This window comes from Mustela putorius, unplaced genomic scaffold (assembly GCF_011764305.1).
Source record: "Mustela putorius furo isolate JIRA1106 unplaced genomic scaffold, ASM1176430v1.1 tig00537248_pilon_pilon_pilon, whole genome shotgun sequence".
Classification (NCBI taxonomy): Eukaryota; Metazoa; Chordata; class Mammalia; order Carnivora; family Mustelidae; genus Mustela; species Mustela putorius.
In genome coordinates this window covers 12,824,754-12,842,520 of record NW_025422387.1, presented here as the reverse complement: position 1 = coordinate 12,842,520, position 17,767 = coordinate 12,824,754, and the positions used below count along the sequence as shown (strand labels likewise).

The 17,767-nt window shown below is 50.3% G+C and overlaps 1 protein-coding gene across 1 annotated transcript in view; it reads right to left on the bottom strand.

Annotated features, from left to right (window-relative positions):
• Positions 1-82: 82 nt before the first annotated feature.
• SRRM4 (serine/arginine repetitive matrix 4) overlaps positions 83-17,767 on the bottom strand; it is a 140,666-nt gene continuing 122,981 nt past the window's right edge. Inside the window, exons 9-13 of the mRNA XM_004753333.3 lie at positions 7,990-8,294; positions 3,646-3,849; positions 2,814-2,924; positions 2,123-2,263; positions 83-460 (exon numbers count right to left, since the gene is read on the bottom strand). Coding sequence (XP_004753390.1) covers positions 181-460; positions 2,123-2,263; positions 2,814-2,924; positions 3,646-3,849; positions 7,990-8,294 — 1,041 coding nt within the window. The 3' untranslated portion in view covers positions 83-180. The remainder of the gene's footprint in view (positions 461-2,122; positions 2,264-2,813; positions 2,925-3,645; positions 3,850-7,989; positions 8,295-17,767) is intronic.

The following is a 17,767-nucleotide window of genomic DNA, read 5'->3' as shown; positions in this document are numbered from 1 at the left end:
ACAAAGAGGCTGAAGGCCCCGTACCCTCTTTTCTTCCTCCCCAGGAGAGCAGGAAGGACAGGGTCCAGGAGCCCTCAAGGTCCATCACCGAGGAGAAGGCAGGGTGGGCAGGGAGGGGGACAGGCTGGCAGAGTGCAGGGGGCCCTCCTGCCGGCAGCTGACTCAGGGGAGGGCTCTTGCTTAGCGCCTCGTGCTGGAGTAGCTTTCCGCTGAGCTGTAGCTGCGGCTCCGGCTCCGGGAGCCCAGGCTGGGGCTGCGGGAGCTGGAGCTGCTGCTTGTGCGGGTCCGGCTGCGACTGCGGCTGCGGCTGCGGGTCCGGCTGTGGCTGCGGCTCCGGCTCCGGGAGTAGCTGCGGCTGGCCGAGCGGCTGCTGCTGCTGCTGTACCAGGAGGAGGTGCTGCTGAGGCTGCTGGACGAAGACGGGCTGGGCCGGTAGTAGGGGATGGGGCGCTTCCGGGCACTGTGGAGAGCAGACAGGGGGCGCTGGAGGACCAGACTCCGCCCAGCCCCAGGCCAGAGAGCTCCCGCCGGCTCCCTGGGGAAAGTGGGATCCTTCCACTTCCCAGGCCCTTGGGGGAACCCTCCTTTTATGTTCCTCGTCCTGCCCTGTGACTGTCCCCTGGACGGTCTCAGCCTCGTGCTGGTGTCTGGGGAAGTCACCGATCTCACTTCTTAACAAAGCAAGCCTGGGGCTTGGGGCCTCCAGCTGGCAACAGGATCTACATCTAGACTTTAATAGCAGTTTTGTTTTGCTATTTTTACTTTTATTAGAACCTTCTATTTATGGTAAACAGGCTGATTTTCCATATAGTATACTGTGGTGTATTCCTTTTGAATTAAAGGTATGGACCTCTAAGAAAGAGCATATCTATTTAAAGAAAATTAAGTAAACTACGGCACACCTACTAAACAGACAAGTGTTCAGATGCTGCTGGGTGACAGCAGTTTGGGAAACACTGAGCGGGTTCATCAAGATGGACTATTTGAGGTTGACTAAGGAAACAAGAGCCTTTTAGAAATGCCACTTTAGCTCAGCCTTCCTCAGAATCAACCCGAACGACACCTCTGTTCAATGTAGTGGGTTAGGACTTCCTGTGTGCCAGGGTGTTCTGTGGGATATCTGAGAAGGTGCTGCTATGACCCCTATCTGGGGCACAAGTGCTTTTTCCTCCTCCAGGTCATCTCTAGGGAGGAGGCAGTAGGCAGCCAGGAGGGCACCCCAGCCCCAGTCCTGTGAGTCTCTGGATGGAGTTGCTGACGCTTAGAGGCCAGAAGGAAGAGCCCAACTGATTGTCAGGAGCCAATTTTAGAGCAGGACTCAGCCATTCTTCCTGCTTTCAAGGCCTGAGAAATATGTGTCCACTTAGACCTCAGGCTTCTTTTCTAGGGCTTTTCCATCTAAGACCTTACCTGTTATAGGAAACCTTATCCACCTAGTCTGACCATCCAGTCCGTAACAAGGGCACCCTGAAGGTTCTAGTGTTCTGCATTTCAGTTTACAAAGTGGGTTCCCATCTGTTTCCCCCGTGCACTTCATCGTCATGACACTCCTGGGAGTTATTTCCTTCCATATTACATGGGTGGGAACTGAGGATCTGGGAGGTGAAGAGACTTTCCCAGCTTACCTGGAAAGTGGCACAGCCGGGATTCCACTCCAGAAACAGTGCTCTCTCCCTCACCAACCAGGGCTGCCTCTAAGTCCCTTTGGCATCTAAACGATCCTTCTTGTCCCCCTCCCCCCCAACACTTGGTGCAAGGTGTGATCAAGGGCTTGTCGGACTTGTCGGTCGGAGCAATCTGTCTCCACTGGCCGGCTCCACCCCCAGGCAAAGGCCCCGCCCCACTGCTTTGGCCCACCCCCTTGCCTGGACGCGACTTCCGACTTCCCAGCCCTCTCCGTAGACCCGGGCCACAGCCTCTGAGCGGCCCCACCCTTGTCCCAGGCACCCATTCTAGCCCCGCCCCGGAGCGCCCCCCCCCCCAAGGGCCCACACAGTTCGTCTGAGCTCCCACAATCCTGAAATCCAGCTCCAAGGGGACACGGGGAGAACTCGGGGCCTCAGTGGGTGGGAGGGGTGTGGGTGAGGGTGAACCTGGGCACCCCTGGCCCTCTTGGCCTCACCTGGTTATCCTCCGCGCCTCCAGGTGGCTCGGGGAGTCTCTCCGGCGCTTCCGCATGGGCGAGTAGGACCGCCGCCTCCGACGCGCTCGCTCGCGCTCCCGCTGCTGCGACTCCTTCTCGTTGTACTTGGGGTCCCGCTCCCTGAAGGGATGGGGCGGGAGTTAGGGGAAGCTGGGGCTGGCTTTCAGGCATGAGCCGGGGCACTCACTTCCTCTGACCTGTGCCCAGCACCCCCCTTGGAAAGGTCAAGTTTCCTCCCGGGGCCCCAGAGAATGCGGGAGGGAAGAGGACAGGGCTGTGGTTCAGTACTGTGGGGAGGGTGGACGCGTGCCCGGGGTGAGTCTGCGGAGTGAGGATGTGAACGTCAAGAGGGCCCTGGTGTTACCCTTTTGGAGTAAAGAAAAGAAAAAAGAGGGTGCATGCGTGAGAACGGGGCGCTCTGAGTATGGGGATGGAGGGCAGTACTAGGTGTGTGAAGAGGTTGAGGGTGGGGGTTGGGAATTCTGGGGTGGGCTGGCTGCTCATTACGAGGGGCGGCTATATTAGGACTCAAGGATATGTGTGGGGGCGCCAAACATATCCACTCCAGCGGAGACAGAACTACAAGGATGCTGGGTCGTCTCCCCACCCCAACTCCGGCAACGCTGCAGGGGGCCGGGGAGGCGGGGCCTGTTTGGGGGCGGGGCCGTACCTGCTGGGGCTGTACCGGGAGTAGCTGGGGCTGCGGCGCGAGCGGGAGCTTCTGCTGGGTGGGCTCCTCTTGCCGGACTTGGAGGAATAGCTGGAAGAGCGCGAGTAGGACCTTTGGGAGAGTAAACAGTCCCTGAGGGGCCTGGGCTTGGCCAGGGTCGTCCCGGATGTGTAGGGCTATATTCAGCTGGTCCCCTGAGGGAGACCTTTCTCTTTCGGGATGCCAGGCTGAGGAATCTGGCCCTTTCTCGAGAATGAAATTCCCTCTCTTTGTGGGGATTGATAATAATTTGGACAACTTCTTTTTATTGAGTTCCTTCCATCTAAGGCCACTTATTAGTTGTGTTACCTTGAACAGGTGATTTCACTTCTTGGGCCTTGTTTTCTCATCTATAAAATGGGAGTAAATAATTGTACTTACCCTGTAGAGTTGTAAATGAGTAAATTAGGGTCAGTCACACACCTCCCAGAGGCAGCACACAAGAAATGTTAGGTAAGTATTTTATTACGTGGCAGACACTGAACTAGCTTTGTGTGCATAACCTCACTGAATCCTCAACACATCCTAGCGTTAGGTACTATTATCAATCCCATTCCACAGACGGGGAAAGCGAGGCACAGAGAGGGGAATGTTTTCACCGTGCAGATAAGGAAACTGAGGCTTGGAGAGGTTATCTGAGGCCCAAGGCCACCAGCTAGGAATGGGTGTAGCGGGCATTCAAACTCAAGTCTGTCTGACTCCTTTCCCCCAAGGGCCAAAGGACATCTCCAGTTCCTGTAACTAGTTCTCTAAGGAGGAAAGTGCTGCAGAATGAGGTCAAAATGGCACTCACCTTTTTCTGGATGAGGTGGACCGGCTTCGGGTGTACCTGGGGGAGGCTCTGGGAATTGGGGATCGGGAGGAGTGGCTGGAAGAGCGGGTGCTGGCATAGGAGGGGCTGCGGGAGCACCCTCTCATGGGGGAGCTCCGGGCTGTGGATGGGACCAGGCTGGACTTCTTCACCTCTGCACACTCCAGACACGGCGACTGAAATCCTCTGCAGATGTGGGGAGAACGCCGGTTAGCAACGGCCTGCCCGCTGGTCTGGAGGCATCTGGAGCTGATACTCTTCTCCCTACCTTCGCCGAGGCTGTGGTACTCTCAGAAACCCCTTTCCACCTGCTCCCATCTTACTGCCTCTGGGAACATTCCAGGCCACAGGTGTCAGAGGAATAGGGACAGAGGGGAACACATCCTACGGGGGGCACTTCAGAGCATTTTAGGTCAGTAGGTGTAGGCATAATGGTAAATTACACCAAATCACATGGAGACTTACTCCCTTTGAGTCTTTTCTGGTCCTTCTGATTACATTAATGAGAAAACCCTAGTTGGGTACTACTGCGTTTCCACCATCTCTGTAACACTGGCAATCTCCCAGACTTGGCACCTTGGGCAGGCAGCTGTTGCTCACCAGAATTAAATACACTGTCTTTATGTGTTTGCATATGTAAATCATGTATTTTGCGGGTGCTTTCTATTTAGGATGAGTTTTAATATAAGTTTCCTTATATTAAAAAAATGAGTTTATTAAAGGAAGGGTACCAGTAGTACAGGGATAGGGCTAAAATCAAGAAAGGGCCATACAGGTGGTTTAAATTTGGGAAACTTTGACGTAGCCCATTTTGCAGATGGGGGAATTGAGACTCAGAAGAGTGAAGGCTTGCTTAACATCACCCAAAGACAGGTTCTGGTCTTCTGCGTTCCCCGCTGCCTGGGGCCATGTGAAGCTTCTATTGGGTTCTCAGTAAGGGCATATTCATTTGGTTTGGGCCAGATCACGTTTCTATGGTGCACAGGGGCTCATGACGATCTGGCCCCTGCACGCCCCTCTAATCTCAGCTCTTGGCACTTTCCTCTCTTGAGGCCAGTCATAATGGACTACTTGTTCCTCCTGGAATATCCCTGTTCCTTCCCTGTCTCCAGGCCTTAGAACGTTCCTACTGGCTGGAACCCTCTTCCCTCTCCTCCTCACCTGACAATAACTACTCATGGTTCAGGCTTTAGTTTGACCTCACCTTTTCTGGGAGGCCTTCCTTGACATGTCCCTGAATCTAGCTGGGTGACCCTCATTGTGTTACCACAGCCCCTAGCCTCTATGCATCCGCTGTCCCTAGAAGGACTCAGTTGCCTCTTCCTCCCCCGTCACTGAACTACTTGCGGGAGAGGACTCATGTCTCTGGATACTCTATCCCAGCACCTCGGACAGAGCCTGATACATCTGTCCTAGCTCATGAAAACGGCTCTGAAATAAACCTTTGAGACTCTTAGTGTCCTGGGGGCTTCACAAGCATCGTCTTGTATGGTCCTCCCACCAACACTTAGGAGACTGGCACTACTCTCCTCAATTTACAGGGAAGACACAGAACCGTTAGTTACTTCCTCAAGGCCACCCAGAGTCTCAAACCCTGATCTGTCCCACTTCAAAGCCCATGCCCCGTCACCCCACCAGTCCCCACCTTCACTGTCGAAGTTTCCCTGGATTTAGAGCTGATGATGTCTCTTCCATTCAGCCCTCTGCTCACTGCTGACATGACATAAATAGTCATGAATTTAGAGATCATTTATATTTCAAAATGAAAGGCTGGGCCTAAATGATTTAATCTGGCTGTCCGTAGAGATCAGATGAAGCAGGAACAGCCAAACGCCACTCAGGCTTTAGCTTCAGTGCTGTGACAGATCTGTGTTTGAATCCTGGCGTTGGCCCTTCTGATCCTGAGGGTGTTTTTTGTTTTTTTTTTTAAGATTTTATTTATTCAACAGAGAGAGACACAGTGAGAGAGGGAACACAAGCAGGGGGAATGGGAGAGGGAGAATCAGGCCTCCCGCTGAGCAGAGAGCCCAATGCGGAGCTCGATCCCAGGACCCTGGGATCATGACCTGAGCTGAAGGCAGACACTCAGTGACTGAGCCGCCCAGGCACCCCGATTCTGAGTTTCTTAAATACTCTGTGTCTCAGTTTCCCCACCAGCTACAAAAAGGCCTCTGATAATACTTACCATGAAGGTTCTATGAGGATTAAGGAAGATGATCCTTGGCAAGCACTTGTCATGGCACCTAGCCTATAGTCAGGGCTCGGCACACACTAGCAGGCATTATCATCATCAGTTGTTATTACTATTGCTCTCCTGGCTCTTTTTGTTGTTTTTGTCATTTTCTGCCCTAGAGAATGTAAGTAGACCCCTGTCTTCCCTGTCTCATCTGGGGAGATCACTGCCTGTTCTGGGAGACACTGAGATTTGCTCTGACCCAGCCCTGGGCTCCCAGGCAGGCTTGGGTGTGAACCAAGGCCGGGCACGTGCCAGCGCAGGCAAACCAGAGGTTCCGTGTGGATGCCAGGCTGTTCGTCCAGAACTGAAGTGAGCTACGTGTTGGGGACAAAGGGCGCTCTGTCCTTGAAGAAGCCATTAACTGTTTCTCTGCTAAGGCTTTGCTTATCATTCTGACATCGTGGCCACTTTGGAAAAAGCAGACTCCCACCCCCCAGAAGAAAGAAGACCCCACTGTTAGCACGGTGGAAGGCACCAGTAAATCTCTTCCACCCTCAACACCGCCCCCACACCCCCGCCGCCCCCTGCATCTGCCTCCTTATACGCTCCTGAGGAAAAGGACGGTGCCATTCATTTCTCCAGCACCAGGCTGAGTGGTTGGCTTCTAGGAGCCGAATGAATGGTTGGAGTCAATGATCAGCGATTTCTACTTGCTGTAATTGTGACATTAGCCTCAGCGCTTAGCATTTTGCTGTGATTCCTTGAATGAGAGGGTAAGGGGGTAATGAAGTAGAGTTTACAACTGGCTCGTGAGCCACCGCATGGAAGGTTCTCTGCAGGAAAACTGCATCTGACCAGCGGGTGAAGACACACGTGCACACGCTGCAGGTGTGTGGGAACCCTCTGTCCTCTGCTGTTCTACTCTCCGCATCTCACGTGAGAGGGAAATGTTACATCAGTGAGACGTCACCGCCCAGGAGTCTGTGGTTTCCACGAGCCACTCATTCCTGTGAACCCAGTGGATTTTGACAAATGGAAACTACGTATCCACCCTCGCAGCGTCCTCAACCCCCTCTACCCACTGCCCTCTCTGCGTCTCTCTACCCGCGAATCGGCTTGCTGTCTCCTGAGTTCTGCCTTTTCCACAATGTCACAGAGTTGGACTCGTACCGTATGTAGCCTTCAGGCTGGTTTCTTTCACTCATTTAAATTTCCGCCATGTCTTTTCATGGCTCGACGGCTCATTTTCTTTTTAGTGCTGAATAGTATTCCCCTCTCTGTGTGTACTGCAGTTCATTCACCTCCTGAAGGATGTGGGAGGTGGTTCTAAGTCTGGGCGATTATGAACAAAGCTGCTGCAAACATCCAGGAGCAGGCTTTTGTGTTGACACAAGGTTTCAATGCATCTGAATGTTTTTACAGGACAGCGACTTTAAAGGAATTCAATGTTAAGACTTTCTCCTGAGATTACTGGTAAAACAGACATTTGTTTTTCTCTGCCCATCTCCATCCTTCCTGATATCAGTACCCTGACCTTTCCTTCAGAGAACCGGACTTCCCCCAAGTTCTGTGTAAGTGGGAAGGCTACTCATAAACCCTGAGTAGCGTGTGACAAATTGTTGCCAAGAGCACAACATCTCCTGGGCCACAGTGATTGGTCCAAGGGTGGACAAATGACCCCAGATGGGCCAAGAACAAACCGTAAGACTCCACCCTGGTATTTTGCCGCAATTTTTGGGAAAGGGGCATCCTCTGTCCACTGGCTGACTGAACAGATAGAAAGGTTAGCAAATGTGAATGCTGTTGGCCTATGTGCTCATGTTTTGGGAGGGTCTGCTTGAGAATGAAGCCAACAGAGAGGGAAGCAGAGATGAGAGATGGAATGGAGAAGGGAGATTCTCAATGATGTATTTTTGAGCCTGGATCCAGCTGTACCTAAAGCTGACACCCTTGGATTTTTTTTTTAATCCCCCAAATTATGCCACTTTGGGTTTTCTCTCTCTTGCAAATCAAAGCCTTCTGGGTTCCAGGTGGGAAGTGGGTGGGTACAGGGCTATGGTGAGAGACTAAGATGGTAGAGCTAAGACAGACCCCCTCCCCCTTCCCCCTCCCCCGATGCCCCTTTCCTCCTCTAGCCCAGGTACACTGACCTTGACTCTCTGCCCCTGCTGGTGGGGGAGAGATTCTCCAAAGTGGCCCCCTTGTTCTGGGGTGAGGAGGTGGTGAAGGAGTTTCCTGAATCTGAGGTGTTGCCACAGTGGAGCTCCTGGCTCTTGGTGAGGCCCCCACTGGGGCTCCCCTTCTCTTGACCTCGTGACCTGGCTGAGCTGATTTGCGTGGAGGGCGGTGAAGAAGTGTCATTGCCGGAGTCGTACTCCTGGGAGCGTCCTCGGGAGGTGGTGAGCGGGCTGGCTGTTTTGGTAAAGAGGTCAGCTGCAGACCCCGACCCAGTGATCTGAAAGCAAAAACACCCGTTGGACACTGCTGACTGCTGGGCTTGTGCTCTGTGTCTAAATAACCAAGAAATGTTTACCGTCATGATGCACTGTAACGAAAGGAGAGAGAGAGAGAGAAGAGGAAAGAGAGACGCAAAAAAACAAAAAAAAAAACAAAAAAAAAAAAACAAAAGCACAAATTCCTGAAAGAATTCCACAGAAAGGAGATATTGTTTTTTACCCCCTGCTAGAGTAACTGGAAGATTTAGGTATCATGCAGAGAAAAAGCATGCGATCCAGATTAAACCAAAGAAAAAGGAAATTATATAAAATTTAATTTCTAATGAGTTAACTCAAACAAAAGTGACAACTCAATCGAAAGGGGGTGTGTCACACCCTTAACCTAAAACAATAATAAAAATAAAGGGGGGAGGGGAAAAGAAATGGGACCATGGGCATGAAAAACATAGATCTTTTAACTTAAAAAAAAAAAGAGAGATAAAGCCAAAATTTTAAACTTCAACCAAATCCTCAACGAATTTGACTTTTTTTTTTTTTTAAAGAAAAAGTTCCCTGAATAGAACCCTAAACAAATATCGCATGGGGAAAAGAAATGAAATAAAGAGAGTTTCTTTTCTTTTCTTTTTTTTTTTTTTTTTGTAAATATAAAGTCAAGGTCACAAAATGACATTTTAGTAGTTTTCAACTAAAGGGGAAAAGAAAGGGGGACAAAAAAAAATGGAAGTCAAATAGTCTGACTGAAAACAAACGAAAAAAAAGCTCTCTACGGATATTTGTGTGTGTCCTTTTCCCCCTGGAGAAGGTAGCTAAGGCTCTCGAGTGGCTTCTAATAAATTCTCTCATGTCTTTGCGGATTATATCCACTTACCAAGCAAGAGCTCCTCCTTTAGTAGGTAGGTAAGGTGTAAGAGAAAGGGAAGAGCGGGCAACGTGAGTCCATCATTAGAGTCGAAAATGACAAGAAAAAACACACACCTTTCTGCACACCCTCACACTTGGCCCTGAGCTTTGAGTTTTGGTTTTTCAGTGTTCCTACCAGGCGAGGCATCAGTTCTGTTTGGTTTTCTCAGCAAGGGGACCTCAAGCCATCAACATTAACCTCGTGAGTCCCTTGGTGCCCGAGCTGGATCAAGGAACCCTGGCTGAAAATGCGGCGGGGGCTAGCGCTCGCCTCCCTGGAGGTGTCAAGATCGCGAGGATGTGCTTGGGACAGAGGGTGTGGGGAGGGGCTGGGACGTCTGGGGTGAGTGGGAATGGGGAGGTCTGATCTGGGACGGATGAAGGAGGAACGGAAGGTGAGCGAGCCCTTGGGAAGGCGGTGGTGTATTCACAAGCACGGTGGATGGTTCTCTTTAAACGTTCAGAGCAGTGTCACGGCTGTGATGTCACCGTGGTCCCTGCCAACAGTACCGTGCTTATTTAGCCACGGGCAAGAGGGACTCCTGCCCTGGGCCTCCTCCGGAGATAGCCATCCTCATGCGGCAAGAAATCTGTGGGGCCCGGAGGACGCTGCCTGGAAACCACTTTCCCTGAGACCACCTTATGGGTCTCTGAGGTCCCAGAGTTCTCTGTTTAAATGGCCTCCGAGCCCCCTTCCAGGGTCTCTGCAGGCTCATCCGTGGATCTATGCTCCTGGGGATACACCAGGCTTCAGGTGCGCACACTCTCAGGTCCAAGGGTGCCCATGAGGACCCAGCTTCGGTGTTCAGGCTGAGGCGTCCATGTGCACGTGTGGGAGGCCCATGGTGTTGGTTGGTGCAAGTGGTAAGAGGAGAAAGAGAGGGGCCATGGCCTTGAAGGGTCCCCCGCCCCCCGCAACCCAACCACCACCACACTGCCATGATGTGGCTGGCTGCTCCGAGGGATATGAGATTCTAAAATCAAACCTGAATTTCCAGATCATTTTCAAGCTATCTTTGCCAAGACAGGAGAACATACCATGTTTAGGTTTGCTGGCTTGATTTATAAACATTGAGGTGTATAGTGTGTGGGGACCTTCTCTACTCTTGCCCTGGGCCCCATGCATGTTAGTGAGATCTCACCATCAAAAGCCTGCTTCCCTACCCCCCCTTATCCCTTGTACCTTGAGCATAAAGGAGTGGGACTCTGGGGCCTTCCTAGGGAACCATTTCTGCCTTCGTAGCAATTGGTCATGAGGGTGAGACACAGAGACACCAGAGCTATGAGGAAAACAGCAAACTCTGGTAGCTCAGGATGTCAGCTTCCAGACCGGGGAGGCAGAATGTCCTTTGTGGGTTCTCCCAGGAGGCTCTGCACACGGACAAGGTGATGGTCCAGCTTTACCAAGTTCTACTCAGCACGGCTGCCACTTCCTCTGCCTGGTGACCTGGCAAGCTTTGCTTTGGGACAAGGGACCTCAAAAGAAGATTCCTCAGGTGGAGTCTTTTTGAGTGAGACTTCTTTAAAAACAATGCGAAGGCCCTGTTTCCATTCAGCTCTTCCTTTTTGTCTTCCCATCTGCAGTATGGATGTGGTATCTTCCCCCACTCTGGGAGTCCAGTGGCAACATGTGTATTTCTACCACCTCCGTCAGGAACAAGAAAGCATCACGGGATCTGATGGGCTCTCGGACTGGGCCTTGGCCCGGGGACGAACACAGACAATCTTTGCTTCGGGGATGGTGAAGGTTTGGTGGCCGGTATCTCACAAATGAACCAGGCAAGCCCTTTTTGGAGGGAGCCAGGCTGGAAGATGAGTCTAACGAAGGGGCCTGTGGGTGTAACGGCTTCTGTTATCCATCCGTAACCGACTCGCTACCTGGGGGCATCCAGGCTGGCCTTCCAGCCCTGACTTGTTCCCAGCCCTGACTACGGATTTCAAAGCATTTGCCCCGGTGCGTCATGGGTCCCCATGGGCAAGGATTTCATGAGTGTGAGGCCCTTCCAGGCTAGTAGATACAGAGGGAACTCTGCCCTGTTTGCCCTCTATCCCTACAGCCTGAGCTCACAGACACACTTTCAGCACGCCTCGCCTTGACTGTGACCATTATCCACACGTAACTTGTATAATTAGCACCAAGAGTTGTACCAAGCTTTTCCATCCTTTCCAGGAAACAGAGATAAAGGTCCTCTGAAATGTTCTCATTGGGTTGAACCGCATGCCTGAAAATACCAACATCTCCTGCTTATTTAGAACTCCCATTTCTTTGGATGAATATAAATTCCTCGATATGGTTGACAATATCCTTTACAGTCCAAGCCAGAGTATCTGACAGGTCTCCTCTCTTCCACATGCCCCCACTGTGGCCCCACAACCTAGAATTTTCTTGGTTCTGCTGCCACATCTCACTCTCCCAACCCCAGACCATTTGCACATGCAATGGCAAATTCCTCTGCCTAGAACATTCTTCCCCATTACTCTATTTCATATGGCTAAATTTATACATCGTCCAGGTTACGGTTACATATCACCTCCTCTAGAAAGCCTTCTCTAATTCCCCAGGTCAGGATGGCACAACACTCGACCACTCACTCATTCATTCATTCAATTTTTCATTCATTTACTCTTTCAAAAATGAATGGCTTCTGGGGTGCCTGGGTGGCTCAGTGGGTTAAGCCTCTGCCTTCGGCTCAGGTCATGATCTCAGGATCCTGGGATTGAGCCCCACATTGGGCTTTCTGCTCAGCAGGAAGCCTGCTTCTCCCTTTCCCACTCCCCCTGCTTGTGTTCCCTCTCTCACTGTGTCTGTCTGTCAAATAAATAAAATCTTTTAAAAAAAAAGTAATTAAAGTTAAAAAAAAAAAAAGCAAGAGTGGCTTCTATGTGCCACAGTACTGTGATTCAGTGGGCTGATTGCTTGTTTTACTGCCTGTCTCTCCATCTGAGTGGGAATTTGTAGAAGGCAGAGGCCACGCATGCCCAGTTCAGTACTGTACCCAAGTAACCAGCAGTGCCTGGCACAGAGTAAGTGCTCACTAAATCTGGCTACATGAACACAGCCTGAGCTGGGAAGCCTGGGCCCATCCTAGTTTGATTCAGTGGCGAAGATGGCTGAGTGGCCACATCCTGGTGAGGCCCAGCTGGGTAGCTGCCAACTTTGGGAATTTGATAGGTTTTAAAGGAGGGACTGGCCCCCATCATATTCAAAATAGTTCTTAAAAACTAGGTGGATTCTTGGCTGAAGGCTGCTGTCTCGAGACCAGCTCAGAGCTGTCTGTGTGATCAAGAGATAACCTTTAGAACTGAGTTCCAGGCCTGTGGCAGAGAGAAGGAATACAGTCTGTTCTCCCTCTCCTTCCCGGCCCGCCTCAGACGCAGCATCCTCAGAGAAAGCACCCAGAGGCTGTGTCTGTACATTCTCGACAGCTGAAGTTCCAGGCTGAGCTGAGAAGCTCCAGATCTGCGAAGACTTCCAGATGAGACGGGCGACGCTTGGTCTCCTTACTTCCCTTCTACCCTCTGCTACCCTGGGAGGTCAGCTTAAGATATAGGCTGGGGCTGGCCATTTGCACACAACAGGGCCGTCAGCCTGTACTTCGTTCAGATTATAAAAAGGTGCCCCTTCTAGGTGAGGAGCGAGAAAAAAATGCTCCCTCTGGCCAGACAAATCTGGATGGTTGATGGCCTTTTCGTTTCAGACTCCATCTTCTCCAGAGCAAAGAGGAGGAAAGGTAGTGAGGGGAGCCAGAAATCGAATGCGTGTGTGTGTTTGCGTGAGTGTGTGAGTGTGTGTGTGTGTGTGTGTGTGTGTGTGTTGGGGGTGTGTGACAGCCATGATAATGCAAAGGAGACCTTCATGATAGGCAGACAACAGAGGCCTCTGTGTTTTTGTCCTTTCTAGACAAGTACTCACTCACTAAGATACCAACAGTTGTCCACTCAGTGACATGACAATGTGGCTCCTACCTGCTCCTCATTTAGATTAACAGCCCTCTCAAAATTCATCTTTCAAGAGTTCTTCATCTGCTGGGAATTTCTCTTCTAACCATTAACTGACCTTTGCCCCTGTCCTCCTAGCTAGGCTGAAAACAGTGCTCAAGATACTTGATAGGAGGAGTCATTCTAGACCCATTCTTGTCCAGTACCAATGTCCAGTAATCATGGTACCTGTGCCCCTGTTTAAGACCTGGAACCCTCATACCAGGAAACTCTTCTTTGGTATACTGTGGCCCCTTCCTCCATATCAGTCTTCTTCTTCCCCTGTCTTTACAAAGGCCTACCTGTGGAGCTTGGCATAAAAACTCAGCCCCTGTAATATCTGCTTAATTACTGAGCGGAAAAAACAAAAAACATCTGTCTTAATATGGATTATCTCCAAAATCAAGACAGGAATTTGAATGCTAGTAGTTGATTTGAGAGGACAAAGAACTTCTATAGGGGAGAGGGGAAATGAGATGAGGGAGAAGAAAAGCCAATGAAAGACGTGTTATCAAACCAGCTACCACGGAGGGCAGCCGGAGGACACTCTGGGAGCCAGTGAGGAACTGACCCTACCAAGGAGGGAGCTGGGGTATTTATATGCCAATGCCCCACCACTCGTAGGTTGGAGGCTGCACCCAGTGGGTGTCAGTTCTCTAGGGTGCTCATACTGCCACGTGGCCAACCAAAGCAGTCTTTGCCGGCCAGAGAGCACCTTCTAGAAGCTGGAGGTTCGCCATGTGTCCTGAAGCAGAGAGGATGAAGGGATATAATTGAACAGCGTCTGCTTCAGCGCCCCCAGATTACCACTGGAAAACTGACAGGTCAAGTTATATTTTGTCTCAGCTACCTTTTCTTTAGCCCACTTAGTATATATGTACCCAGGTACATAGCCCACCTGACAGTAAATCTGAATTAACTGCCAACATTGCAGAATGGGGCGGTTTCACATAACAGCTCTATTTCTAGTCTGTGCTGAAGGTCTGACAATGCTGGGTCCACATCCTTGCTGCTCATCATCAGCTCAAGAGAACTGCAGCTGACCGTTTTAGGCTTTTCTGGTGACCAGCCCCCCGCAATCCCAGGTGCTTCTATTAACTGCCAGGCCCCCGAGACCTCTGAGTTTGTGACCCTGTGTTCTAAATGTTTGCCACGACCCTGACCACTGCAAAGGAACCACAAACACAGTACCTCCTGGATGCCCCATCTCTCCCTTCCGAACTATGAAAATGGATGCTTCCTCTTCCCCAGCTTGATCCTTTTCATGCCTCTTGGACTTTGGCCAATGGAAGGAACCAGGAGACCAGAGCCATTAAACTGCATCCAGACCCAGAGGCCATGACAAGGTCTTCCCTTCTGGATCAGGATTGCCAATCTCAGATTTATTTTCCCCCAAGGACAAACTATTTCACAAACTCATAGCCATTGGAAGAAAGCAAACAAGCATTTCCCCTTTAGTCCCAAGGCCCCCTCCAATGTGAAGCTCTGATTTTTTTTTTCTCTTGAAATCACAAGTTGACTCATCTCCTTGTTTCTTAATATACTCAATGTTAACACGTGGGTTCTAATAAGTAATTAAATCCCCCCACCACAAACTCCGGCTCCTGGCATTTCACTGGGAGTCTCTCTCAGCCCTCCAGGGAAGCTGGCACTGTTATTTATTGTTTTTGTTTCAAATCATTATTTAATCAAGAACGGGAAAAAAGGCAACCTCTCACTTACACTTCAAAATTTAATTTCAGCTGAATTCTGAGATCAAGAGGCAGCACGGCCTAATAGGTTACAAAAATACAATCAAGAAGAGAATTCCAATTAAACTGAACAAGTCATTTACTGAGCTTCAAATGGCCCCATGGAGAGAAATGGCTATAAATTTCTCGTCCCCTCCCTGCCATATGGGGGATTGGAAATTCTCATGTGAATATAGAGTTGCGTGGCAGAGCTTTTAGCTAGAGGGTTCTGGTTATTCCTTAAAAAAGAAAAAAAAAATCCTTTTGTTCCACAAAGACATTAGGTTTATTTTCCTTGATGTTGTTCATCTTCCTTTGTTCACTCATTAGGAAGACAGAAAAAAGAATGGGTTTGTTGACCTCTGGGAGTCTGGGTGAGAGGAGGTGGGAAGTGGGGACACAGCCAGATGACGCAGTCCCTCAGGGCTGGGGCGATCCCATGGGGCAGTGCGCTGCAATTGGCCTTGGGCCCGAAGAAGTGGCCCGGCCTCCTCTGTCTCTTCCCCTCCTAATCATAGGCAGGAAACTGAGGGAAAATGGAAGCTTCGGGGGCCCTCAGCCCACTGGTTCCTAAAAATCTCCATATGGATCCAGTCAGACAAATTTTACACCAGCCCAAATCGAAATGGAGAAAAATTAAGTTCAGTGTAATGAGTTTTTCATCCAGCCAAATGCATTTGATTTAAGGGCTCATCCTTTCTTTGGAGGCCATGTCAGTACTACTTCTTCCGGTGGTAAGATGTCAGTTTCGTGATAGAACATGGCGGTTTCCTTTTACTCTGAACAGATGTGGTAAAAGTAAAAGTTGACCATGCTATGCCACTTTCCATGAAAAAAACCCAACAACCACAACAGGTCCCACTAAGTCCCCGTCTCAGACTGCCTTTCCTCCACATTCTGGTCTCTCTTTTCAAAACTGCAGTGAATGGTGTGGCATGTTTGAGTCTCTTGGGTGAGCGAGGGCTAAAAGGCTTTTGCAGAATGTGTGAGAGCCTGGGTCAGGGGTCTGAAGGCCAGGGCCACCATATGCTTTCCCCTCTCTGCAAAATGGGATGTGTACCTCCATCCTGCCTTTCTCCTAGGCTTGCTCTGGAATTCACCTCAGATTGTGGACACGGTTAAGCTTTTGAACCCAGAGATATTTCAAAAACATCACATCTGGGTTTATGAGGAACAAGCTTAATAAAACCACTGTGGTGACAAATAATGCCAGCAACGACTGCATATTGAGTGTTAGTTATGTCCTAAGCACTGGGCTAAGTTTCTCACATAGAACTGAAGCTGCATGAGGGTAGGATCCTTGTCAGTCTTGTTCACTGCAAATACTTGTTCACCCCGGTGCCTGGAACAGTGTCTGGCACACAGCAGGTGCTGAATGCATATTCCTTAAATGAATGGATCCCCCAACTCAGTCCATCCTCACAAGCACCCTATGAAACAGGTGTGATTATTAGCCCAAAGTATGGATGAGGACACTGAGGCCCAGGGAAGTGAAATGACACAAGGGGAGTCATGTCATTAAGCACATGGACTCTGGAGGCAGACTTTCTGGGTTTGGATCCTAACTTCTCCATTTCACTTAGGTGCTCGTCATGGAATTGTTCCAGGCCATAGGACATGGCCGCCATGTTCTAGGCGCCCACTAAAAGGAGCATATTAGTGGAAGCTCCCTTGAAGGGCTATTGTAAGAAACAGATGAGGGGGTGCATAGGAAAAATTCAGCCTAGCATCTGGCATATAGTAGGTGCTCAGTTGGCACTGGTGGTTGTTGTTAACCAGGGAGAAAACATCAAGAACCTCAGAGTCTACAGATCGGTCCCAAAGCCCATGACTTCATCACTGCACTCTACTGCCTCCTCTTGTTGACAGATTTCACAAGGAAATCTTTTTGGACCTTAGGTTTTATGCTCTCCTTCTTGTTCTTGTTCCTCTCCTTCCTCTTCATCTTTTCTCTCTCCTTCCTCTTCCTCTTCTTCCTCCTCCTCCTTCCTCTTCTTTCTCTTCTTCTTCCTCCCCTTCTTCCTGTTCTTGTCATGGCATCTGCAGGTTTTTGTTGGCGAAGAATACATGGCAACTTTTTAGCCCAAGCTGGAGGTAGAAGGAGGAGAAAAGGAGAAGCCTGTGCTTCTCAACTTGGTCTAGCTTCCATCGTCATAGGCCCTCTTCCAGATTCCCTCTCCAGGGAGAGCAGACTTGACCAGAGTGCCCCATGCCAATAGGGAAAGGGCTTGGCCAAACCTTGGTGCCACCAACGTCTCTGTCATCTAATTGGCCCTGTGGTCATCAGAGTAAGCTTCTGAGACATGAGCCACGATTCCTATCAGTTCCCCTTCCTCCCAACTGAGCCACCTACCAAAGACACTTCAGCTCTGTGAGCCCGTTTCCCTGTCTGAAAAATGGTGGTAATAATTGCATCTATCTCAGAGAATGGCTTTGTGCATAAAATGGCATCAGCAGCAACAACTGTGTAAAGCATGGGAAGGTTTCTAAAGTTGCATCGCCTTCATTCTAACAAAAGTGCCTGGTACACAGAGGTATCTCCCTTCTCTGTATGCATGAGTCATCCCAATCCGGTGAACCCATCCTTCAAAGCTTAGCTTGAGTGTTCCCTTATTTGTAGAGCCCTCTCAGGCACCAAGACAACACTGTCTTGTCCTTCCTCCGTGGTCCTGCTCTGCATTGTATTTACTTCCATCGCCACCAGGGTTCGTAGTCTGGATATCCGGCAGCTGATGGGGTGGGGACACTGCCTCATCCGAAGGTAGCTGCGCTTGGTACTGATGGCAGTCCCGTACCACTCTAGTTGCCAAACTGTGAGGAGGTCCCGAGGTACCAGGGGAGGGAGGGGGTGGCTCTGGGCACTT